Raw genomic sequence first — 25,299 nt, 5'->3', positions numbered from 1 at the left:
CAATTTTAAATAGGTCAGGAAAGACCTACTAAGGAGGTGATATTTGGGTAAAGACCAGGAGGTGAGGAAGTGTATCAATGTCCCTGCTCCACTCAGATCTCCTTTCCTTTTCCATCATCTTTGTGCCACCCCGTTTCCCACTGCAGTAGGCTATGTTCCCAACAGCCAACACCCGCAGCTCTTCTTCAGAGGACTGCCTAGAGGTGACACAACACAGCACCAGCCCTAGCAGGGCACTGGCGCAGTCCCTCCACCATAACCCCAAAGGCAGGAAGAAACCAGCTGGAGTTCCTAAATGAGGCCACACAAAGGTACTGGGGTCCCTGCTTAGGCCTTCCTGTATCTTACATTAATCCTTTACATGTCTCTGATGCTTTTATATTCAAAAAGCGATTTCATGTACAACATCTCAAACACAAGTCAGACTGCCTGTTATCCTTTAATGACCTCTTGCAGTCTTATCCCTTCCATATGCTCTTCAATGTCACTAATTTCTATTTATGCATATAAAAATATTGAAGGTGGAAGACTCACACAGGGTGTCACTTGTCCCAGGCTTTCCAGACTTCTAGAGATGCCCTAGTCACTGCTGGCACACCCCAGATAGTGGCAAAGGGCAGCCCAAGAATTCAGTAAGTCATTCAAAATGTCAACACTGTTTTCAAATAATCACAGGTCAGGGAGCCCATCTGTTCCTTCTTCCTCCACCGTGGCCCACCGTGGCCAGGTGTTCATACATCCAACCAAGGGGCTACTAATTGGTAAACCAACGTACTAATGATCTCGTGGAAAGAGCCCTGGACTAGACCAGAGGGCTGCCTCAATACACATTTATTGTGTGTCTGACAATGGGTCAAGCCCTTGGTAAGCACTGGTGATATCAAGATGACCAATGCAGATGACTGTACCTTTGTTTTCAAGGCCGTCAGAACGCACTGGAGACGACAAACGCACTCCGATACAGCGGATCAGGTACCAACTACATACAATCAAGTTGTCGGAGAACCAGGGTAGTTGAGAGGAAGGATTATGGGGGAGGTAGGGGACAGAAGGGCATCACAACGAGATACATGAGCTAGACTGGACAGATGAGTTTAAGCTAAAAGTGGGGGACAGTGTTTCCTGGCGAAGGGAACAGAACGAGCCAAGACAGCGTTGGGCACAGACTGGTGGCACCTCCAGCGTTCCAAGGGCACCCGAGCTGGGGCAAGAGGATCAACATCGCTGGGCCTGGAAACCTGTGGCAATTGCACCAGCCAGACTGGCGCTTGAAAAGCCAGTGTTGCTTTTCGTCGAGGCTAATGCCCGGCCGTTAAGGTAGGAAGCCCTCCGAGGCGCCCGCCGGGACGGAAATTCCGCGAACCGAGTGCTCCGCGCCGCCATCCTCGGCTTGCTCAGGCCTACGTTCTCGCTCATAGAGGAAGAGGAAAGAAAAAGGCAGGAAAAACAAACAAAACGTGGAAGCGGGCGCGGCCTGCGCGGACTCAGGGGTTCCGGGGCCTCACTCCCGGGCGACTGCCGCGGTCTTCCCGCCCCGCGCGCGGAGCCGAGGCCATAGCTCCCACCTCCCTCGGCACAACCTCACACCTCCCGCCGCGTCGCCCGCTGCCGCGGCGGCTCCCCCAGGCCGCGGAACCCCGGCCTCTCCCGCTGTCGGGCCCCCTCCTCCCTCTCCGCCGTGACGAATCGGCGCCCGGCTGGGAAAGTACCCAAATTCGGGGTTTTGAGGAACGTATGGGGCCTGAAAAAAATCTCTGACTATACGAAGCATCACCACGTCCTCACTAGAAGGTTTATTTTTCTAAAGAGAGTCGCGGGGGGCCTGGAAAGAAATTAAGAAGAGTGTTGAAAGTGCGAGTGCGGAAGCTCAGCACGCGAGGGGCGGGGCCTGCGCGGGACAAAGGGAAGCGAGGCCGGAGCTGCGGGCGCTTTTTCTGCCCGCGGGTGAGTGTTTCCGATTGGGCTCAACTGGGTCTGGAGGGTGGCAAGTCATGGTGTTCCGGCTTGGCTGGACTCCGAGTCCCCGGGGGTTGCTGAGGTTCAGGCTTGGCCGCGGGGCCAGAGCTGGGGGCCGGTTGCGGCCTCCCTGAGGCCTAGCGGAGCGAGGGTTGGGAGGGGAGCCCCATCTGGGTTGCCTCCTCGGCAGCAAGATTTGCCCCTTCCACTAACCCCGCGAAATTGGTCAAAGCAGCAATGTATACCCCGCTTTAGTGGAGTTGCAGGTAACGTGCATTCTCCACAACAAACCTAAATAAAGGAAAGGACCTCGGGAAGCCCTTGGGACGAGCCAAGCCCGTGGTCCTTACCCCCCAAGAAAGTGGTTTCCCCTTGGTTCAGGCAGCGAGCCGAGGACTCAGTGGCTTAAGAGTGAAGAGCGAAAGCTTCGGGACAGTTTGGCCTGGGTTTGAAACCCAACCCTGGCGCTTCCTGGCTGTGTGTGTTTTAGAGAAGTCACTTAAACTCGCGGCGACTCCCTTTTTTCACCTGTAAAACGGGAATAGCAGTACATATCTTGTGGGTAGTTGGGACTATTAAACGAGATAGTGTAAGTAATTAGCCTGTCCCGTATAAGGTATTCAAGAAACATTTAACCTCGTGTATCTTATGCCAGCCACTGGGGATGGATCCAACGGTGGACAGAAATGTACAAGCCTGCTCTTAGAATTTATGGTATAGCAAAGGAGAGCAGTAATTTTAAAGAATTAACAAGGAGTGATGGACCAGGGAGCTCGTGGAGGTTACTGTCAGGGCTCCCTACAGCAAGGCCTGCTGGATGTTGACAGCCCCCTGAATGAGCCGGAAGGAAATCTGCACCCGAGTTTCTGCCTGTTCCTTAGGGAAAGAGGAAGACACCCAGGTTAGGCCACCGAGAAACTAAACTACAGTATTTTTTTCCACATCAGGCCTCTTTTATTTTTTATGCTCCAGGGAATTCCCTTAAAATGCAAAATAGAAGCAAAATCGTGTTTGTTTCACATAATGTTGGATGAAAGTACTCTAACAGTTACGGAAGTTATTTGCCTTTTTTCCTAAAAATGAATGTTTGTCTCTGTTCGCACCTGTGTGGGATGTATATTGACAGCAGGAACAAGCTCACATGTGTATGGTAATACTAGGATAACATTTATTAAGAATTGAGCTAAGTCCTGGGACTACAATAATCATTACATGGTCCCTGTTCCCAGGCAGCACACAATCTAGCCATGTTAACAAGTATTATATGATATAATAAACAGTATCATAGATTTATATAAATTGGGCAGGAGTACGGACTAGGAAACAATTCTGCCCAGGTAATTAATCAAGAAAGCTCTATTGAGGACATATATTTTGAAATCGGATGTGAAGGGTTAATAAGAGTTTGTCAGGCAGGTTCTCAAAATGTATTCCCCACAATTATAAAGCTATTTACCACTATAAGAAAATGTGAAATCCATTAGCATTACCATTACCTTCTGCACTGCCTGCAGGAATAAAATGCTGCTCCATTTTAATAGAAGTTGTTATCCTAAAAGGAAGGGCGAGAAGCTGCTGATCAGGGAGCTGTCGGTATCTGATAGGCCTTGTTGGGGTGGGCCCTGATAATACATCACATTCTATTGTCATTATATTTTTATCAGTCTGATTAATGTGTACATGACATCCACAAAATGTTTTCCATACAAGAGGTGGCTCAGTAGCATAAGAAAAAACTTGAAAGTACATGTCTACTATTTTAATATCCCTTCAGTAATTTGTTTTGGTAGTTTAATTCTGATCATCCAAATGACCTAAAGAACTAGTAAAATATGCAAAAGGCTTGGTTACTAGAAGATAATGTAATTTTACTAAGAAATACCAATTAAATTACCCTATCCTTCAGGAAAACATTCTCTTATGCTTGCTGAGTTTTGATTCTCTTTTTTTTTCTTTTTTTTCCTTTTATTTATTTTAGTGTCTCAGATTCATTCTTAAGGAACTGAGAACTTAATCTTCCAAAATGTCAAGTAAGTTTCATTTTTTATATTTATCAATCTATATTAATAAGAGACTAATGCCCTAGCAAATGGGAATTCCAAAATACTCTCATTTTTTTCTTCAAAACAGGACCATTGGTAGTTTTGTTGCATAGTATTATATCTCAGTTGTTTACAAGAAGTTATTTATTTTCTTTCAAACAGAAAGACCATCTTATGCCCCACCTCCCACCCCAGCTCCTGCAACAGTAAGTTTTAATTTTCTTGTTAATGTAATAGCCAAGTCTGGCCTTGATACAAAAACCCAGATGTCTTCCAGGAACAGTCACTCAATCATCACAGCAACAGGATGAAAAATTCAGCTAAAAAAACAGCACTTCCTTCTAAATAAAATAACTCTTTGCATCTTACCTTGAACCAGCCCCAACATTAAAGAAACAGACTACTGAAATGCCAACCTCCTATGCTCAATTCTTTTTTTTAATAGGAAATAAGTAACAAGTTTAACACTTCTTTCTTGTTAATCTCTATTAAAAGCCTTTAAAGTTGATATTGAATGAATGCTCATTCTGGCATTTATTATTTTCAAACCTAACCTTTAACTGGTTATATTTTTCTCTCCTTGTCTATATATAATTTTCATCTTAAATCAAACAATAAAGCTTCTAGTTCTATAATAACACTCACTATAAATCTTTATTTTCAAGCTGGTCAAGTAAGGATTTTATTATCTGTGGGTCAGATCCTGCTATTGAATTTTTTCCCACTCCATAAATAATATTTTATTGGTTTGGGAATTGATATTTCAAAGTGTCTAAATAATAGTTGTGAACTTGTTTTCACCTGGCAGGCTCTGTCTCAGCTTGGTCAGCATGTCAAATTTAATTGTCCAAACTGCAAAACAAACTTAACAGTAACTCTTTAGGCCTTGTTGAAATGGATTCCTTGTTTTTTATTTAAAAACAAACAAACAAACAAAAAAAAAAACACTTAACATTGACCATATCCTACAAAAGCAGTTCTTTTAACAGTTGTTAACCCTCCTTCCATACCCCCATCCCCTGAATTTCAAGCTAGTTTACTAATTAGGTCCTTGTGTAATTTTGTTTTCTCCACTAGATAACTATTCTTAATTACTAACCCTTAGATAAATGTTTTAGTTATGTTTCTCAACAAGTTGTTTTTCTTTAGTAAGATTCTTTTACAAAGAGATACTGTATCACATGTACTCAGTTCAATTTATATAACGTACAGTCATTAAAGTTACTTCCAGTAGATTTTAATGTCCTGTGTTTGCTTTGTTTTTGTAAATCAAAAAACATTTCTTATGACCATCTCCTTGGCACTCTGCTATTGGCTATACAGGTGGAGTTGAACAATTGAGATTCCTGACCTCAGGGAGCTAACCATGTACTTCATTATTGGAAATGGCATAACTGTAATGTTTTAGTTTCTTTGTTTTTTTAGCTCCCCTACTTAATTTTCTTACATTATTGCCTCATAATGTTGAACAGTGATTCTCATTGTTTATGCAACCTTTGAAGGTGTCATTTTGCCGTAAATATTGCCTCAGTGTATATAGTATCTTGAAGAAACACTTGGATTTTTTTGAGATAATAAAAATAGCTCAAAAACCAAGTGTCCCCTTATGACTTTCAAATGTAGAAAGGTGTTTGGTTTTTTTTGCCTTTAGTCATATTTCTATACCATTATAATTTCACACTGACACATAAATTACAGAAGACTAGGAATTAGAACATCCAGCAGATTGGATATTAAATGTGTTATCCTCCTTCCTTTTTTTTTTTTTTCCATTACTTCTACCACCACCACCACCATCAAATCCACCATCACCACCACCTCCACCACCCAAATGTACCACTTCAAGTAATATACACTTCTTTTGTGCCTTTGATACTTTATCTGTGTTTTGCCTACTTAAATAAGTTTAATTTGCGTCTTCTATAACTATATAAACTAGAAATTGATCAGTTCTCTTTTAAAGAGTATCAAATGTAACATCTGCTTGAGTATCTTTCGGACACTTAAGGCTATGTGCAGCGGCATGTTTTAGAAGATTGTGTTTATTTTATAACAGCTACAGCTTAGCTGAGATGTGTTAAGAGTATTTTACATTATACGATTCAAGACTGATATTGTTCAGGATGGCTCAGCTAAAAAAAAAAAAAAACACCTGATACTGTTAATTGCATGTTAAAATGAAATTACTGTCACTTGTTTTGATTGAATTTCATTAGGTAAAATACCCTACTTGTGGCCTCTCTTTGCTACATTGTTTTTATGCATTAGACCTTGATTCTCATAAACATTGGATGTCATAGTATTAACCACAAGGGCACTCCTATATAAGAGCCCATTTGTGACCACATCAACACATAATTCACAAAAGCCAAGAATTCCATTGCTACAATGAGTACTTGTGTTTTGAAAGGGCTTAGAGCTCTCAGGAAATTAGATGAGAGTTCGAGTTGGTCAACTAGAAAAGCAGTTCACATTAAAACTAAATACAGAAATTGTTCATGATTGACCTATGGAAGATGGATCAAAGAAGAGATGGACGAGAAAGCCTATAAAAGAATGACTGGGTTAAAAACAGACAATATCCTAGAATGAAATCCATGCATTTCTTACAAGTCTTTGTTTTGAAATCATGTATGTGACATCCATTGAATCCCACATATGTTATTTTCTATTGACAACTTCTGGTTTCCTGATTTGAGTCTCTTCTCATTTTTCACATTATATAAAATTATTTAAAACTGTCTTTGAAAGCAATTCATTTCTTTTCGTTTTTAGTAGATAAATACATTGGCGGCATCCATATAACTGTCAAACAAATCATGTTTTGTTTTGCATGTAGAGTGTTTTCAGAGTTCTAGTTTATCACATTTCAAGCTTTCCTATCTCAGACATTTATTGATAAGTTGTTATATCATACTGTTGACCATAAAGTAATCCTGAATATTTGAGACATAATCACTGTATTGCTTATCCCAAAAAACAAGCACACACGTTCACACTCACACAAACACCACTGGCCCCTACAAAGACAAAACAAAAAACAAAAAAACACTTGCAGACCGGTTTCTCAATGAAAGAAAAAGAACAAATACAACACTTCATTGCTTGTTTAAATTCAGGTTGCTTTTGCATGCCATATGCAGATCATTTTTCATTTCTGTGTTTTCCTCGTTTGAGCTCATTTCTCATTCGTGTTTTTGTCTCATTTGTTTCCATCAGCAAATGCCCAGCACACCAGGGTTTGTGGGATACAATCCATACAGTCATCTCGCCTACAACAACTACAGGCTGGGAGGGAACCCGGGCACCAACAGCCGGGTCACGGTAGGAGAATCAACTATTACAGCATCCGGCAAACAACTGGAATTGACCAGAAATGCCTTCAGAGTTAGGTCCTTTTGAATCACCAGCACAGCCATTAAAAACAAATTTTTTTATCTGGCTTTTTGACTAGCTTAAATGTTCGTTGTACTATCTTACACTGAAAAAAAAAAAAAAGTGAGATCTGGATATGTATATAGAAGAATTCATTCTGTTTGGTGGTTGGTAGAGATAAAACCTTGGGCACTCAATGCGTATACTATGTGTAGACAAACCTGGAATTTCTTATGGTTAAAATAACCCTTTTTGAGATGAAGCGTTATCTTTCATTTAAAGTAATTGGCATTAGGCTCAAAAACTCAGTTTTTTAGGAAAGGCTGGGCTTACAGACCTGGCTTTTTTTTTGGCTGGCCTACCAGTTTGAACTGCTACACGTAATTATTTGTCTTTTGGATTTAATAGTTGACCTTCCAACTGAGATTCGTTTCTCTCCAGTGAAACAGAGAAAAAGAATTTTGTGTCACTTCAAAGAACTGCAGAATGAAAGTTGAATGAAATTCATTTGAAGTACCAGATTAGATATCTGCAACCAGAAGTGCGTTTATAATACTTAGGATAAGGGATATGATTTCTGAAACTGAAGCTATTTTATTTAACTGGTCAGCCTAAGATAAATAAATAAATGATCAACCTAAGATAATCAAAATTGGGTGATGTACTTCGGACTTTTTATTTTAAAATCATCTTAAACTTCATCCAAAGAAGTTTAGGTACCAGAGAAACAAATAACTGTAAAAATGATTTATTATAAATAAATAAATCCAAAAGCCAAATACCAGCATACATTGGAATGTGGTATTGGTGAGAATTTATGCAACCCAGAATGGCTATAAACTTTTCAATACCTGGTTTTGTTTGCTGTATTCATAAATAATTCAATTAATGTGATTTCAAGAAAGCCCTCTCACCCTGTAGTCAAGCTAGAGCAGAAAGCTTGTAACTATCAAACTGTATGTCTATCTTGGTAAGCGTATTGCTTAGCTTGATAGGTTTTGTTTGTCTAAATTTTTCATTGTTTCTGCATAATTTGTACTTCATAAGCATATCAAATTTTATGTGCCATGCATATTTCATAGTATCTGAAAAGAATTCTGGCAAAGTGTGTGTGTGTATGCATTTCACAATGCATACAATTTTTATGTGCATTGGTACGTGTTTTTCCCTGGCCCTAAATGTGTTGTTTCATGAGTGTAATGGGTGGCAAGGTTATCAAATGATAAAGAACATTTTAATTTAAACAAGGAGCAGAATCAATTCTGGATCATTCATGCTAATGCAGAAAATTACGAGCAGTAAATAAGAATGATTACATTTTAATAGCTCTATACAGTCAGCTCTTGATTATCTATGTTAATGGAATAGAAATGGTGGTAATATTAGAGTCATTTGTATTTTGGTTTGTGTAAGCATTTTGTGTTAACTTGGATGTATCTGTGGGAATTCTCAAAAAGGGAAGTGCCAAGTGCACTCCACTCTGTCTTGGGGCCTGGGTCAGTTACTGTTTCTCCTCATTCCTTCATGGAGATGTTGGAACCCAGCATTTGGAGTGGGCACTAGCTTCAGGGTAGATTAGGATAAGAGGGTTGTTGGGCATGGAAAATACAGTGTTTTGGTTCTTTGTGGTTGTTTTCTTTGTACTGTTGTCCTCTCAATACCAGACTGAAATATAATCAAACTGCTGTTTAGACTTAATAACCCAAAAGGCCTAGACACTATGGAGACTTTTAGCCTGTGCTAATCCCAGCCCCTTCAACTTTTAGTGACCTCTGTCTTAGGTCATTCAGTCATTCTTTCAAGTTTTACACGACCTTTTTTATATATCTAATTTAAGCCACGTTAGGACTCAGTGGATCTGATTTTCACCAGTATGAAAGTGTTTTGTTTTAAGATGACCCCAATTATGTGTTACTTGGGGGGGGGGCTCCTCTTATTTGGTAATATTGCCTACAAATTGCCTTAACTCGGTGATTTAAAGGAATGATTTTGTGAAGCCCTATGAAGTAGCTTCCTAAAGGTTCTACAGAATATCCGGTTTTCCTATAGTTTTCAGATACTTTATACAGCATGTTGAAACCTTTTGGAGTGCTTCTGAGAGCTATGAGATGAAAATCATTCCTAATCAATTCTTCATTTAGATGATAATTAACATTCTCTTCAGTGCAAGTGTGAAAACAGACTGAGACAAAATATTAAAAACAGCTTATTTCTATACTTTAGTGGAAATTCCATCCCAGAAGAAAACCCTTAAGTGAGATTCTAACAGAGAAAGAGCTGAGAATTAGGGAAGAAACAAACAAAAACCTCTTGAATAGCCAAAATAAATTTCACAAAATCATGGACGTATTCATAGGCGAATCCTAGGACCTTATGTAAGCACAGTTTTAACAAGCATATTTACTTGTTTTCCCCCAACTTATTGCCAGTTAGAAACAGAAAACTGGAAAAAGGGACAATTGCTACCAGAGGTAGGTTTCCTGGTAACAGCAAGGAAAGAAATAGCTAAAAAAGGAAATGTGTCCTCCAAAAGCATAACCACTGGGCCATTTTATAAAGGGGCCAATAGTTTTTCATACTTCAAACTAAAGGATTACAGCAAAGCAGTGGTTGTAAGTGTGTTGAGTGCAAACTGTTTTTGTTTTGTTTTTAAAGTAGAGAAATGTTTAAGACATTGTAGAAAGATGTCTGTCCAAGATGGTAAATAAATTAGGGGTGTTTGATGATACAGATCTTTAGTATCCTGAAAATCAGCTAGAATTTCACTTCGTTGTTATTGTTTAGGTTTTGTTTTCTTTGTATTTGTAAATTGACTGGTCAAATGTAATGAAAATATAAGCTGAATATGTAGGTGATTTCGGTTCCTTTCTTTGGGAGAAAGGAGGAGAAATAAGCAAATCCATTAATGTTATAAAACGCAGTTCGTTGAAAAATATCAAAGAGCAACTATTACTATAATTTGTCTTTTAAGTGTTTAAATTCAACATATTCAGGCATAGACATTTTAGAATTCTTTGCCTCTTTGTTAACAGTGGTCTGCCAACTTCAATTATTGGCACAATTTCCATTCTATTTGTAACCCACTTCATGATATTCTGAAGCTTTGTGTTGGATATGAGATGGAAATGCTTTCTAATAACTTCATGTATGAAGAATCAGACTTTAGTGTGTCTTGCTCTGAATTCATGACACAAGGTTAGCCTTGTAGGAATCCCCCACCCTCACCGCTTGAACGAACTCCTACAGACCCTGAGACAGATCTTTTACTGTTCGTACCACCACTGTTGACAGTTTCTATCCCCCATTGCTCACCTCCCTCCATTCCCCACTGCTGCCTGAAAATGGAGTCTGTCTGTATGGGCACCAGCATGAAGTGTGGTCAGAATGTATGGGAGGAGTGGGAATAGAGGAAACACTGTTTCAGAGGTAAAATGCTTTCTAATAATTGTGTGTATGAAGAAGCAGTTACTGACAAGTAGATAGGGATCGAGGGAGGCCCCCGTCATAGGAAGAGGAAGCATTGTTTGAAAGCAATGGAATGGAGTGCAAAAATGCTAAATCTCTGAGCCCTTGGATGAAAACTAAGGTTATGTTGTGATTGGGGTCGCAGGCCAGAACCAAGGAGTTTCCCTGGGGTTTTATCACAGCAGCAACAAAACCGTGTCACCTAAGTTTTCTTATAAGGATTTGCCAATCCCTGTCTTGATAATTAGAGTGAAGCCAGCACTTCTTCCCCCTGCCTGGCAAGAAGAATCAAAATCAGGCGTCTCCCAGAAATTGGGGGAGAAAAAAAGTAATTCAGCCATTTTCTTCTGGGTTCCTGAGTAAATGCAGTCATATGTTAAGATGAGACTAAGCTCAGAAATAGGCATTCTTGGATTGGAGCTATGTGGGGTGCCCACTAGAAGCTATCTGGTATCTCTTGCCTTGGTATTAGCCCTTAAAAACAAGTGATCTCTTTCTTTTCCTTTTTGCCCCCTCTAACCCACTTTTTTCTTGGCCTTTATAAAAAATATTTTTCAGTCCCCCCACCTCCTCCTTTTCTCTGGTTTCCTTTTCCTTTCTATGTATTCCCCACAAAACCAAAATTTTATAATTGAATGGAGTTTTTTGATGTACCATAAGGCCTCAAAACTAACTTAACCAGGCCCTGTGTCTGCCATTTCTCTGTTCCTGATGAACTTGTTCACTCCTGTTATTAGGACTAAGGACCAGAAAAGGCGTGTTTTCAGTTCACACTTCTCAGTTCCACTTTATAGAAAACCACTACATATGGACAGAGAACCTTAAGAAAAATAAAACCTCTAGTCATGATAAAGGAGGAAAGGTTTTTTGTTACCTGTTTCTAAACCTAGGAAGTAGTTTTTGTGCTGGTGATGTTGTTTGTGTGGGGGTACATTCCTAAATAGTACAAATGGATACAAAGACCCCTGTAGACAGTGTGTGGTAAGTGACGAAGGAGTTTAGATTCTGGTGCAGATAATCAAGTGTTGACTGTATGCGTTATGATAAATTCAGTAAAATAAAAGGTGCCAGGTAATGTCCTAAATGTGGGACATGTGATAACATAACCATATATTTTCAATGTATGCATTATTATGTAATAATTTATTTGTTCTTGCAGCCAGGTTGTCAAAGCAATAGCAATAAACTGCTATGTAAAATATTTTTAAATTATGTGCTTAAAGTCATTTTCTTTATTTTCTTTTGATATGAACATTTCTGAATTTGCAGTGATAGCTATTTTCAGTGGAGAAAATGTAAGAATCTTGTATCCATGGACGAGTAGAAGAAAGGCGCTTTAGAATTTTTTAAGGCACTCTCTTTTCATTCTTGCTGTTGAACTTCTTGCAATTGAATAATGAATGTATTTAACTCTTTTGTAGGCATCCTCTGGTATTACGATTCCAAAACCCCCAAAGCCACCAGATAAGCCGCTGATGCCCTACATGAGGTACAGCAGAAAGGTAGGTGCCCAGTAGCCAGAAAGAATGAGGACTGCTTTCTTTGCTTCTTTGCTTTCCATCAGTTTTCAGATTGGCTTAGCCAGCTTTTCTGTGCAGTCAGAGAAAAGGCTAAAGAACTGCAGTCTTTTACAACATTAGTTCTGATTTTAAAATTCCAGGACTAAAATCCAACAAGAAGAACGTGATTAAACAAACTATTAAAACCCTTAAGGTGATGTTATGTAGCCAAATGCTATGTAGTCTTTGGAGAATATTTAATGACATGAGAAAGATGCTAAGTGAAAAAAGGAATATAAGACTATATGCATTAGTGTCTTATTTTTATAAAAGTAATAACAACTACATGTTAGTTTGAAGAACAGAAAGCCTAGAAGACTATGGTTATCACTAAGTAGTAAGCTTATGGTCATTTTTGTTCTCTTTATACTACCTTGAATTTTTCCCTTTTTGTGTGTGTGTGTGTGTGTGTGTGTGTGATGAACCTACATTACTCTTAAAATAAATATAGCCTGTATCTTTTTTAAAGACAAGAGCAGTTAGCTATTTCCACCACTATTTAGAAATGTTTTAATTTTTGGTCATAATTATATTTATATTTGATGATATGTTGTATTGTGCAGATTAACCACTTTCCTTCTAAATTTTTGTAAACTTCTAGAGAGACAATAGACTGTTATTGAGTTAGCTCATCTTAAGTGTCCACAATGACTGGAGATGTCTGAGATTTGCTTTAAAGTCATTCAGCAGAGAATAGATGAAATGCAATTGGCTGACTGTTGATAACTGTTGCAGCTGGCTAATGAGAGCATAGAGATTTGATACTACTCCCTCTGCTTTTGTTTATGTTTTAAAATTTCCATATTAAAAAGTATTTTTAAAGATCTGTATTTTTTAGGCATCAATACTAAAATTTCAACTGTTTCCTCTTTAAGGTCTGGGACCAAGTAAAGGCTTCTAACCCTGACCTAAAGTTGTGGGAGATTGGCAAGATTATTGGTGGCATGTGGCGAGATCTCACTGATGAAGAAAAACAAGAATATTTAAACGAATACGAAGCAGAAAAGGTAGAATGGGGACTGCAGTGGGATGGATACAGTGTAAAAGACATAAAGATTTTCTTATTATTTATAAAAGGAGCTTAAAATCTAATCAGACAGCTGAGGCTGCACTGAGGCCTTATCTGCGTGGGTCAAGTCACTTAATTTTCTCTAGGCTTCAGATTCCTCATCTATAAAAAGGAGATAATTATATCTTTTGATATTCAAATGAGATGACAGGTATTCATTATAACCTGCAAAATGTTAATTATAAAACTGAAAAACCTTTGAATTTCAGATAGAGTACAATGAATCTATGAAGGCCTACCATAATTCCCCCGCATACCTTGCTTACATAAATGCAAAAAGTCGTGCAGAAGCCGCTTTAGAGGAAGAAAGTCGACAGAGACAGTCTCGCATGGAGAAAGGAGAACCTTACATGAGCATTCAGCCTGCTGAAGATCCAGATGGTAAAAAAAAAAAAAAAGAAAGAAAAAGAAATGGGATTTGGTTTATGCTTCTCTGAGAATTAAGATATGAGCAATCTCTTTTTTTTTTTTTTTTGAATGGACCATCAAATACAGTAATACCTTGGTTTGCAAGCATAAATCGTTCTGGAAACAAACTACTCGTATTGCAAGACATCACTTGTTTACCATGTTAAAATATATTAGAAATGTTTGCTCGTCTTGCGGAACACTCGCAAACCAAGTTACTCGCAATCCAAGGTCTTACTGTATTTATTTTTACATTTCATCATAAAGTTAAATTTTTAATTATGTGCTATAAGACTTTCAAAACCCAAAGGGTAGTTTCTTAAGTCAAGTTAAAAGTAATAAAATCAGTAAAAAACATTTTAATGCCAATTATTGACTGTGGCTATCTTAAACCAAAAAAAAAATTTAAGCAATTTATAAAAATGAAATTGAAAAAAAAATTTTTTTTTTAAAGATTTTATTGGGGAACTTGGGGAGGGGAACAGACAAGTTGCTGTCCTTTTGTTCTTCAGTCTAGTTGTGGAGGACGTCGCTTCACTGGCTCATGTTGGTATTATCATTGCGCTCTTCCCAGGTGAGGCAGATCAGTCACCTGGCCTCTGAACGGCCGCTCACGACAGCTCTTGGCAGCTCACGCTAGCTGCCGGGCCACATATGGTAGCTTATGGCAGCTCGCTACAGCCTACGCCGTCGCCAGCGACTCACAGCAGCCCAGCTCCAGGTTGAGCTGTTGTTCACCATCTTAGCTGTAGAAAGCAATGTCACTGGCCCTCATGTGGGATCCGAACCAGGGCCCTGCTGCTCGGAGCTAGCACCCCAACCCAGTTCTTAACCAAGCGCCACTCGGCCAGCCCTGAAATTGAAAATTTTAAGGAACCCAAAAATGAAAACTAATTGATAATGGAGTCTACAAATAAACAAAGCCCTTAAATACATTTGCATAATAGTCGTTTAAGGCTCAAGTCCAACTCTAGCAAACCACATAAACTACTATTTATGACTGATTTCCAAGAAATAAATAGAAATCAGTCAAACCCCAGCATTAGCCACGGGGTAGGTGTTCCTCTTGAGTAAGGCAGGGGTTCCTCTTCTGCCACATTGGCCAACGATCATGTGCGATCCGTTTTGGTCCTTGTCACATCTCACCTCCATTTTCACACTTGGCACGCATGGAGCATGCCTTTGGCCAACAGGGAAGAGCAGAGGTCAACTGGGAAATGACTGCCTTAGGCCAGGGCACCAAAGCACAGGAATGGTGTGAGGTTCAGCTCACACTACCAAACACCCAGCGCTGCACGAGGCAATGCTGGAGGGGAGGGAGCAAGTAAGACGGGAGGGAGATGGAATGGCCAAATGATCTTGGAATGACAATGGGTACCACCCACTGGGAGGAGACATGAATGTGGTCCCTCTGCTTCTTTCTTCTGATTGGCAGAATCAAGACGAGTGAGGCGCCATGCTAACTCGGTCAAATTCCACCCTCCACTGATTGGCTGTGCACAAATCTAGCCACCCTGTCTGATTGGGTGGGTCATACGACAATCCAACACTGACCATCCCACTTCGGCAAACACGGAAACGCCAGCCATCTTTAACAATGCAGCAAACACCTGGAGCAAAGCCCTCCCAGAAAGTGCTGGGCACCAGCCAGGACGTTCACATGACAAACTGCCATATTGTCCCTGCAGCAAAGCCAAAGTCCCGCCATATTTTACACTGCGGGCAGGTACTTGAGCCGCCATCTTATACCATGTACCAAAATATGTCCACCGCCAAGGTGCGCACTAGAACAATACCACCATGGTGTGGCCTTCCCGCCATTTGAACACTGCGAGAAAACTCGGTCCGCCATTTTGGACACTTAACAAAGCACGCAGGCAGCCATGGTGCGCAATTCCGCAAAGTTAGTCATCGTTTTGTGCCTCTAAGTCGGATCCCTGTTATTTTCAGTTAGCCCCAGGGAATGTCAGAGAACAATCGCGATCCTCTAACTTAGGATACCACAATTCATACAAAGATCCTAACCAGTCCCCAATTAGCTCGTTCAAAATATTTACTCATACTATGCATATAACTCCCTATGTCCAGTTAGCTATACTGCTTCCCTATTGTATGCTAAGCACAACCAACCGTAGGCAGAGGCATGTGGCAAACCTAAAGTGGCCGCCATCTCTCCTCTCCTGCATGCCTAACCCATTAGCCTAACTGCAAAGTCATCTCCCAGCCAAAGCCGTAGGTTCACTCACACAACACCAAACGATTAGCAGCAAAAATTTGTAGACATTCTCAATAGTACAAGAAACCACAGAAAACAACCACTTTTCCATGTATTAAAAGCCCCGATGAGCGAATGAAAAAAAATCTAAGCAGGTATCTGCGGCCCCAATGGGCAAATTAAAAAAATAAAACCAGGTATCCGCAGCCCTGACGGGCAAAATATAGAAAAGGGAAGGGAAAAGAAATCTAAACCACAAAAAAAAAAACAGGACTCAAACAAAAATTACTGCAAAAAAAATTACTTCAAAATGGAAAATGGCCTAAATGTATCCCAAATACCTGAAAAATAGGGAGGTGTCAAGAAAATGCTAGGAGAAAGTTTAGCATTTTAAAAATATTTTATAGAATTTTGGTAGATTTGGGGTTTTTTTAAGAAATGCACCATAAAGTGTTGGGGTTGAAAAGTGTTCCAGAAGGTATCTGTTGTCTTCTACCTCAGGAAAAGAAGAAATATGAGCAATTCCTTAAGTTTAAGTTTCTACTTCTGTCCTAAATGCAAAACAAAACATAAATTTAGTGCCATTTCAATATTTTGGTTATTTTCAGTAACATTTGTGTGTGAATTTCCCACCAGAAAAAGAAATATCCTTTTTAGTGCAGAAAATAGCAAAAACTCTTTAATGTTTATCAAAATCTTTGTACTTGAAAAGCATGAATGGTTTTTGAGTCATAATCAGAATTTTGCCTCAACTGCTTTTTCAAAGCTAAATGCTTTCTAGTTATTTCCTGTTTTCTATTGATTCCCTAAATTCTGTACTAAAGGCTCTTAAGAGAGAAAGTTGATGAGTGGGAAGAAGCATTATGAATTTTTTTCCAGTTAATTGAGAAATCCAACTAGAATTTATAAATGTAGTTCACCATAACTCTCATGAGGGTGCACACATACAAATTTTATACACACACACAGCAGAGCTTCCTCATTGGCACTTCCTAAATAGTTTGCAGATGTGCAGATTATACCCCTGGTCCTGTGCAGCCAGGCAGGATCTGAAGTTGCAAGGAGCCCCAGAGCTAGCCACCTCCAGTGGTGAACATACTCATTCATATATCAAGCATACTATACAAATATTTTCTGTGTGTGCTGCTATGATATGGAAAAGGTTGGAAGCTTTAGCAACAAGCAAAAGAAAAAACATCCAAATAATTTAAGATCCCATTGTAAAGTAGCAGTAACAAAGAGGAAGCTTGTAAGAACTTTAAAGAAGATAACCATTGAGAGAAGAAGCAATAATACCACCTAAAGGTGTGAATAAACTGATAATACTTAAAAGGAGAGAAAAACAAAAATGATATTTTAAAAGGATACACTGGGATACTCATAAATAATTATCAGAACAGGATATAATAAGTATAGTGAATAGCTATGGAATAGAAACAATACCAAGTGTTAAGCAGAATCAGCCGAGCTAAAGACACAGTAGCATACTCAGACCTTAATTGCTCAGACTGGATGATTAATGCAAGAAGAACATACAGAACTAAAGAATAGAAGACCAGTCTACAAATAATTGGAACGATGGGGCTCAGTATAGGAGGAAACAAAGGCCAGCAACATAGAAGCCATAAGTAGAAAATAGTTTTCATTAGATGAAGGATAAGAGCATGAACGTTGAGAAACACTTCACTCAGGAACAATCTTCAAAAAATGTTCCTTTTCTCTATTTTTCAAACATCTGTCCGTTACTTTTTTTTAAGTTGAAGGTAGGATTTTAAAGCTGCTAGTAAGAAAAGACAGGTAATAATTAAGATGCTAGGACAAGAGTGACTTTAGACCTGGGACTTGATTCCTCAGAACTGAGTAGAAAGCAAGACTTGGGAGGTGAAAATGTGCATAAAACCAAGAGAAAGGCAGCATGTCCCTGACTATGACAGCTGCTAACTTCTTTAACAAAGAAGACTATTCAAACACCTACAAGACATACGCAAGTTATCCACACAAGACACTGAAGACTTTAAAATGACATTTTAGAGAGAATATTCATGAGATAAAGTAAATAACTGGTGAATTAGAAATTAACTAGAAATAAAAACCCACCATCCTCATAGCCCCCCAAAAATCAGACAACTGAAGTATAAAGAAAGACAAGCACAAATTGCTAAGACTTTAATTTTCCCTACTGTTGGTGAACATTGGGGCCACATAAATGAAAGAAAGCAAAAAAAGATAGCTTAGATGGAAGTACCACAAATGTACCATATATAATCGTTAGTGTGACTGTGAAAACCTCTTTAAAAAGTAACAAGGTCAGAATTTTTTTAAATGGTATCTTTTATTCCAGTAATTTTAATTTTAGAAGTTTATGTAATAAATTACTCAAAAGGAAACAAAAAGTAATTTGCACAACAGTTTATAGTGGTGCTGTTTCTGATCATAGTTTTAGGAACTAATACTTAAGAACCAGATGGTAAGGGAGGTGCTCAACTGACATAACAGCTCAATTCGGGCCTCTGTAGCCGTTTCCTATAGCGGTCGCTGCACCTCTGATGGGACACTAAGATGATGTGGTGATTCAGAGAGGAACTTTCCTTTTAATGTGTACTTCTTAAGCTCTTTTTTATTTTTCTTTTTTTAGTGGGCTCATTTAAATAAAAATACAGTAAAACCTTGGATTGCGAGTAACTTGGTTTGCGAGTGCTCCACAAGATGAGCAAGCATTTCTAAAACATTTTAACGTGGGAAAGGAGCCATGTCTTGCAATACGAGTAGTTTGTTTCCAGAGCGAATTATGCTCGCAAACCAAGGTATTACTGTATTAAGTAAACAGTACAGGTTGTTAGCAGATACGTCAAAAACTGGAGGTGAGAGAGCAAAGGTTGAGATTAAGGAAACACTATTGCATAGCTATTAAAAATATGCATATAAACCAGATCCATACTCTATGTATATGAATTTGAGTGGCTATAAACAACGTAATACCTTTACACACTGACAACTGTATACGTGTGTTAATTGATAAAAATCAAAAGTAAAATTTGGTTTTTTCCTGTAAAATTACGTTAGGGCTTTAATGGTCTTTTAATCTAATAAAACATATATGCTGGTCTGGGAAACTGAATATTGCTAGAGATAATGTTTTCTCTGCAGTGGGTATTTTCACTACTTGAATATTAAAGTGCTGTGATAAATACACCACCCACTTCATATGTCATCTTCAGTTGCACATGCCTTAAATTACTACCAAGAGAGTGAAACATTTGGCAGAATTTCAGTTCTGGTATTATATGCAGCCTTCATGTTGATTTCCAGGCCAAAGACACATGGTGATATCTCATTTCTGTTTCAGCCAAATCCTTCTCAAACACATATCACGTCTTAAAGATTTTGTGAGAAAAACCAATACTTTGGCCAATGAACACAGTATGTCCTGTATGGTTTTTATCAAGTGACAGCCCCAGTGTTCCCATAATGCCTGATAGACCAGTGACAGCCATGGCTCCTTGTTAATTAAATGTTAACATTGTTAAACTCTCCTGTTTATGGTTATTGGTGACCTAACTTCCAGAACATCTTGTTAATTCCAGATTATGATGATGGCTTTTCAATGAAGCATACAGCCACCGCCCGTTTCCAGAGAAACCACCGCCTCATCAGTGAAATCCTTAGTGAGAGTGTGGTGCCAGACGTTCGGTCAGTTGTCACAACAGCTAGAATGCAGGTCCTCAAACGACAGGTCCAGTCCTTAATGGTTCATCAGGTAAAGGGACAACATTTGTTACAATAAAATGGGCCTATGCCAGAGATCCCAGGTGACCTGATTCTATATAATGCATCTATGTGCCAGTTAAATATTTTTGTGTTCAATCTAACTTGTTTCTGATTCAGGGAAGAGGCTTGACCTTTCCCAGAGATTTCATAAATTTGTCATTAAAACTGTAACATAGAGCCTTGTAATGGAAAGTATATCCATTAGAATCTTGAGACATCCTATCAACCTTGACTGCTTTACTCAATATTTAATTCCAAAGAAATTGCTCAGGCCTGAAACAGTATTATTTAACATCATATACTTATTAATCACAGTGATTCCTCTATGCTGAATCTTACTTTTTCCAAAATCTTAGCTAGACACATTATGTAATAAATGATTTCAATTAAACATTAAAAACATTTGTTACAGTATAAGAAAGTGTGGACTATTGAAAAATGAGACATGTTCTCCATGTTTGACACTTGCTTTAGAGTAAATAATTCAGTAATGATAAAGCCTGATCAAATGTCTTACAGCGAAAACTAGAAGCTGAGCTGCTGCAAATAGAGGAGCGACACCAGGAAAAGAAGAGGAAATTCCTGGAAAGCACAGATTCCTTTAACAATGAACTTAAAAGGGTATCAATTTAATGTGTTAACTATACTTTTATCACTGTGTCTGTTACTTTTTTTTTTCCACATTCTTTTTTCCAAAATATGCTTTTGTTGAATATTGCTCACTTTGAAACAGAGGTAACTTTGCCATAACCGGTAGATCTTTACTTTATAAAGTCATTCCCATTTTCTGGCAAAATGTAATAGGTTTGAAAGATATAATATGCACACATGCACTAGGCCTATAGACTCTAGAACCTTCTGATGTCCTAATTTAAACTAATGCAGTCATGAATTATTTTCATTTTATTGAGATTTATTCATCAAATGTCTTCCTTAGATGTAGTTCACAGTTTGCACTTTGTATTAAAACAGGTAAATCTAGTGCTTGGTAGTCTGAAATAGATCATCAAATGAAAGCTTTGTATATAATCCAGTACTTTCAGCATTGCTTTACCAACTGTTTTATAATAGTTGATGTTACATGGCTGCTAGAGCTACTTTCTTTTCCTGTAGACACAAGAGTCTCGGAGAAGACCTAGAACCATATTTTTTTCTCCCATGTATGTGTGTATGTGTATGTGTATATGCGTGTAGGTCATAGTCAAGAAAACCCACTTTTGAAGTAATTTCTCTGGTTCAGAGATTGTAAAGAACATCACTAAGAGAGGTTTTTTTGTTTTTTTGGTTGGTTTGTTTTTTTTCGTCTGACCACTAGTTGTGCGGTTTGAAAGTAGAAGTGGATATGGAAAAAATTGCAGCTGAAATTGCACAGGCAGAGGAACAGGCTCGCAAAAGGCAGGAGGAAAGGGAAAAAGAGGCAGCAGAACAAGCCGAACGCAGTCAGAGCAGTATTGTTCCTGAGGAAGAGCAAGCCGCTAACAAGACCGAAGAAAAGAAGGAGGATGAGAGCATTCCGGTGGAGACAGGTAACCTCTCCGCTGACACCGAAGGAAATGTCAAGGGTTTTTACCGCTGTCTTTCATTTTGATTTCTGTCAAAATACTTTCCGGAAATCACTCCGTTAATCTTGTCTGTTGAGTTATTCTCTATATGACCCACCCATTTCTTTCCAAATCTTAATCTCTTATAGTAGAATCACTTCAAATGTACAAAACAGCAGTGGTGTGTTATCTTTAGTCTTGCTATTTGAGGTCTTGTTATTTGCCCAGGTTGAGTCATGTCATTTTCTGGCTTGGGAACATAAAGTATAATGACACAATGGGTAAGGATACTGGCCCTGGAGTCAGAGCTAGGTGTTAACACTGCTTCACCACTTGCTGGCATTGTGGATACGTTATTTAATCTCAGTTCCCTCATTGTCAGTACTCTAGAACCTGCCTCTCAGAGTGAGTTTCAATGGACAAATAAGAAAATGTGTATACAATCATTCAGTTTGGATTTGACATGGTATCGGCACTAATCTTTGTTGCTAAAAGTTGTTTAAATAAGATGCAGACATTGCTTTTAAGATCAATTATCTTGAGTGTCCTAGGACAGGATTGGCCAAGTAAAATCTGCAGGCCAATCCTGTCTGCCACCTGTTTTTGTAAATAAAGTTTTATTGGAACAGAGCCATACCCATTTGTTTACATACTGTCTGTGGCTGCTTTGGGGCCACAACAGTATAGTTGAGTGATTGCAACAGAGACTGCCTGGCCCACAAAACCTAAAATATTTCCTATCTGCAAGTAGCCTTTACAGAAAAGTTTGGTGACCCCATCCTGGAAAAATTCTTATTTCTAGGTGTACTCATTTTCCTGATGAAAAGCATTTCTCAAAGCAAATAGTAATAATAATATGAAAACTTACATAAAATGCTGATTAAATCAATGATTACTTCAAATTTTGAGATCACCTAAACTTCTGGCACAATTTTGTCCCTGCCCAGTGCACTATGTAAATAGGACTAAGCTAAAGTATTATGGGAAACAGCCACAGGCCTCTTGGACCTTCGTTGCAAGAAGTGGGAGAGACAGTGGTCATGCTTCTTACTCAGCTGACAACTTCTGATTTGACAGCTGGAAAACATTTAATGCAATACAGATACCGTTACCAGATAGTTCTACAAAATTTAATTCAGCAGATTAACATTTCCCATAGTTAAATTCTAAGTTTCATTATCTGAGCCTTTTTCTGTTCTGTGTGAACATGTTTTTTTATCTTAACAAAATTTGAAGCATGAGCATATTTTGTGATTAAAGCAAGTGCTAGAGAACTAGAATATGGTTCTTTGCTCATTTTGCAACTAAACAGGACATTCTGTCCTTTGCCTCTGTTTTTCATCTATGAGTAGAGCAGAGCTATAGGTCTTTACTCAGCCTTATCCTTCTAGCTTAAGAAAAAAAAAAACCCTGAAGAAAATTGTTTGAAACTATTCGAGCAAAAACCTCATGCTCTTGATTTCTTACAGAAAACAGCCCAGCATGACTTTCAACAAAGCACCTAATATATCAACCTTATATCATTTCCACAGCTGCTTTCTCACTTATTAAATCCAAAGCTCTCCACAGCAGCATTATCCAATAGAAATAAATGTTACGTCAGTGTAATTACAAATTTTCTACCAAGACACTGATTTTAAAATAAAGCAAAAAAATTAATTTTAATACGATAAAGCCTTGGATTGCGAATAACGAGGTTTGTGAGTGTCCTGCAAGATGCGCAAACATTTCTAATACATTTTAACATGGTAAACAAGCGATGTCTTGCAATATGAGTAGTTTGTTTCCGGATCGAATTATGCTTGCAAACCCAGGTTATTACTGTACATTTAATTAATCCAGTATATCCTAAACAATATCATTTCAACACGTAATCATCATTTTTTAAAGTATTAATTCTTTACATTCCTTTTTCATACTAGGTCTTCAAAATCCAATTTGTATTTTTACTTACATCACATCTAAATGTGGAAACTAAATTTTCATCATAAATACTTGATCTGTATTTAGATTTCATAAATTTACAGTTAAAAATTAGATTTTTTTAAACCCCAAATTGTCTCAAACATACTAAAAGTTTCTTTGTCATACTAGCTCACTTTAGGTGCTTACTAGCCACACGTGGCTAGTGGCAGCAGTGTTGGACAGTGCAGCTCTAGAACGTCAGCATAATTAGAAGAGTAAATTTTTGTCTGGGAACTAACAGTTACACGTGTGATTACAGAGGAGACACATCTGGAAGAAACGACAGAGAGCCAGCAGAATGGAGAAGAAGGCACATCGACTCCTGAGGACAAGGAGAGTGGGCAGGAAGGGGTGGACAGTATGGCAGAGGAAGGGACCAGTGACAGTAACACTGGCTCGGAGAGCAACAGTGCAACCGTGGAGGAGCCACCAACAGATCCCATACCAGAAGACGAGAAAAAAGAATAAATGTTGCCTTGTTTTATGTGTTCTAAATACTTTTTTAAATGAAAAAAAATGTTTTTGAGTTTTAATGGTGTTTTGTGGTTTGTGTATTAATCTTTTTCTTGTCCATATCACACCACCAAAGGCTTTTGAGCCATTTAGCATCATGAGCTGAATGGCATAGTCACCTTAAGTGGTTGTGAAGATGGTTCTTTCCTTTAGATCTTGTTTCTAGTCTTCAACTGTTGAAAGCCTCAGAATTTAAATTGAGAAAATGCCCACCTCTTGTAGAGAATTATCCTTTGATGCTGCAAAAGACACTCTTACAAATGCCTTCCTACAGCTCACTGGGGTGCTTACCAAAGCCATAGCTTTAAATCTTCCCAGTCCCCACCAACAGCTCCCTGAAAGTTCCCTTTCCTGTGTACTTCCACAAAGAGTAGCTTCTTGAATATGTAATCATATGTGAGTATATGTTTCTTCACTGACCCTTTTTTCATTGTAATCAATATCAGATGCCAAGAGTGTGTTAAGGTGTTGAGTGTACCTGCAACTACACTTGGATCGTATTGATCCAGAAATAGTCTCCATAGTTAGAGTAGTGACTGGCTTACAAAGTAGTCATTAAAGTGAACATGGCACATACACACTATACTACTTTTTGTTGTAATTAATATTGGGTATGTCCTGGTAAATTCATCCTTATTGTACAGAAAGAAAAATTATTTTTTATCAAGTTTCCAAAGACAATAAATCACAAAGCTCAAGGAATTGAATATTGTTGCAATGGCGTATATACCTTCAAAATGATTAGCTCATTCTAGAAGAAAAACAGCTGAGAAATTAAGTTCATCCACTTGAAATTGTTTTACAGTAATCAAGACATTCAAAACCTCAAGGCTCAGGATCCCATAGGTCAGAGCCTACCTTTTTGATAAACTCTTAGTAAAGTCTTAGAGACTAGAAGCGAGATAATTTGTGACACGTATGCTTCCCAAAAACTAGAATAGATTTTTACTGAATAGTGGTATATCTGATGGTATATGTTTCTTAAGGTCCAAATGTAATAAAAAAGTGAAAAAAAAAGTCTCAGTGTTTTTAATGCACTAAATATTTGTATGCAAAACAAGCAGATAATTTTGTTACTGTAATACAACAACAGTATGAAGTGGCCATTCAGCCATTACAAATTTGCATACTCAGGGCCCTGTCTCACCCACCTGTGTAAACTGCTGTACTAGTAAGTTCATTTCTACAAGACAACTTGCGAAAATTAGTTTCCTTATGTCATAGTCAAGTCACATAGCGAGGTGAGTCTTTGACTCCAAAAGTAGTGAAAATATCCAGGTTCTATATATGAAAGCCCTCTGTTTGCATACAGATAACTTCTCTATATGGGCAAGATTTAATGTATAGTGAATTCACTGCTGAGCACACGGCACATCCTGACCATGTATGACCGCTCTACAGTCAATCTTTTGAGAAGAGGAAA

General features: G+C 38.5%; 1 protein-coding gene across 3 annotated transcripts; it reads left to right on the top strand.

The window, feature by feature from the left end:
- Positions 1-1,858: 1,858 nt before the first annotated feature.
- On the top strand, positions 1,859-24,881 carry SMARCE1 (SWI/SNF related BAF chromatin remodeling complex subunit E1). 3 transcript variants are annotated; one of them, XM_019638773.1, is made up of 11 exons: positions 1,859-1,944; positions 3,935-3,986; positions 4,161-4,204; positions 7,218-7,322; positions 12,260-12,340; positions 13,273-13,404; positions 13,676-13,847; positions 19,674-19,846; positions 20,377-20,478; positions 21,173-21,383; positions 23,623-24,881. In XM_019638773.1, the coding sequence occupies exons 2-11, from the start codon at positions 3,980-3,982 to the stop codon at positions 23,829-23,831; spliced, it is 1,236 nt and encodes a 411-aa protein (XP_019494318.1). In that variant the 5' UTR covers positions 1,859-1,944; positions 3,935-3,979; the 3' UTR covers positions 23,832-24,881. The 3 variants fall into 3 exon arrangements, with proteins under 3 accessions (XP_019494318.1, XP_019494319.1, XP_019494320.1); XM_019638774.1 differs by lacking the exon at positions 4,161-4,204; XM_019638775.1 differs by lacking the exons at positions 4,161-4,204; positions 7,218-7,322.
- The last annotated feature ends 418 nt before the right edge of the window (positions 24,882-25,299 follow it).

The sequence above is a fragment of the Hipposideros armiger genome, unplaced genomic scaffold (assembly GCF_001890085.2).
Source record: "Hipposideros armiger isolate ML-2016 unplaced genomic scaffold, ASM189008v1 scaffold_40, whole genome shotgun sequence".
Classification (NCBI taxonomy): domain Eukaryota; kingdom Metazoa; phylum Chordata; class Mammalia; order Chiroptera; family Hipposideridae; genus Hipposideros; species Hipposideros armiger.
This window is presented reverse-complemented; position numbering and strand designations above follow the sequence as displayed.

Excerpts from the sequence above, each read along its gene's own strand:
- SMARCE1 (XM_019638773.1), top strand. Across the intron at positions 12,341-13,272 it reads ACATGAGGTACAGCAGAAAG|GTCTGGGACCAAGTAAAGGC; the intron begins GTAGGTGCCCAG and ends TTCCTCTTTAAG. Across the intron at positions 19,847-20,376 it reads AGTCCTTAATGGTTCATCAG|CGAAAACTAGAAGCTGAGCT; the intron begins GTAAAGGGACAA and ends AATGTCTTACAG.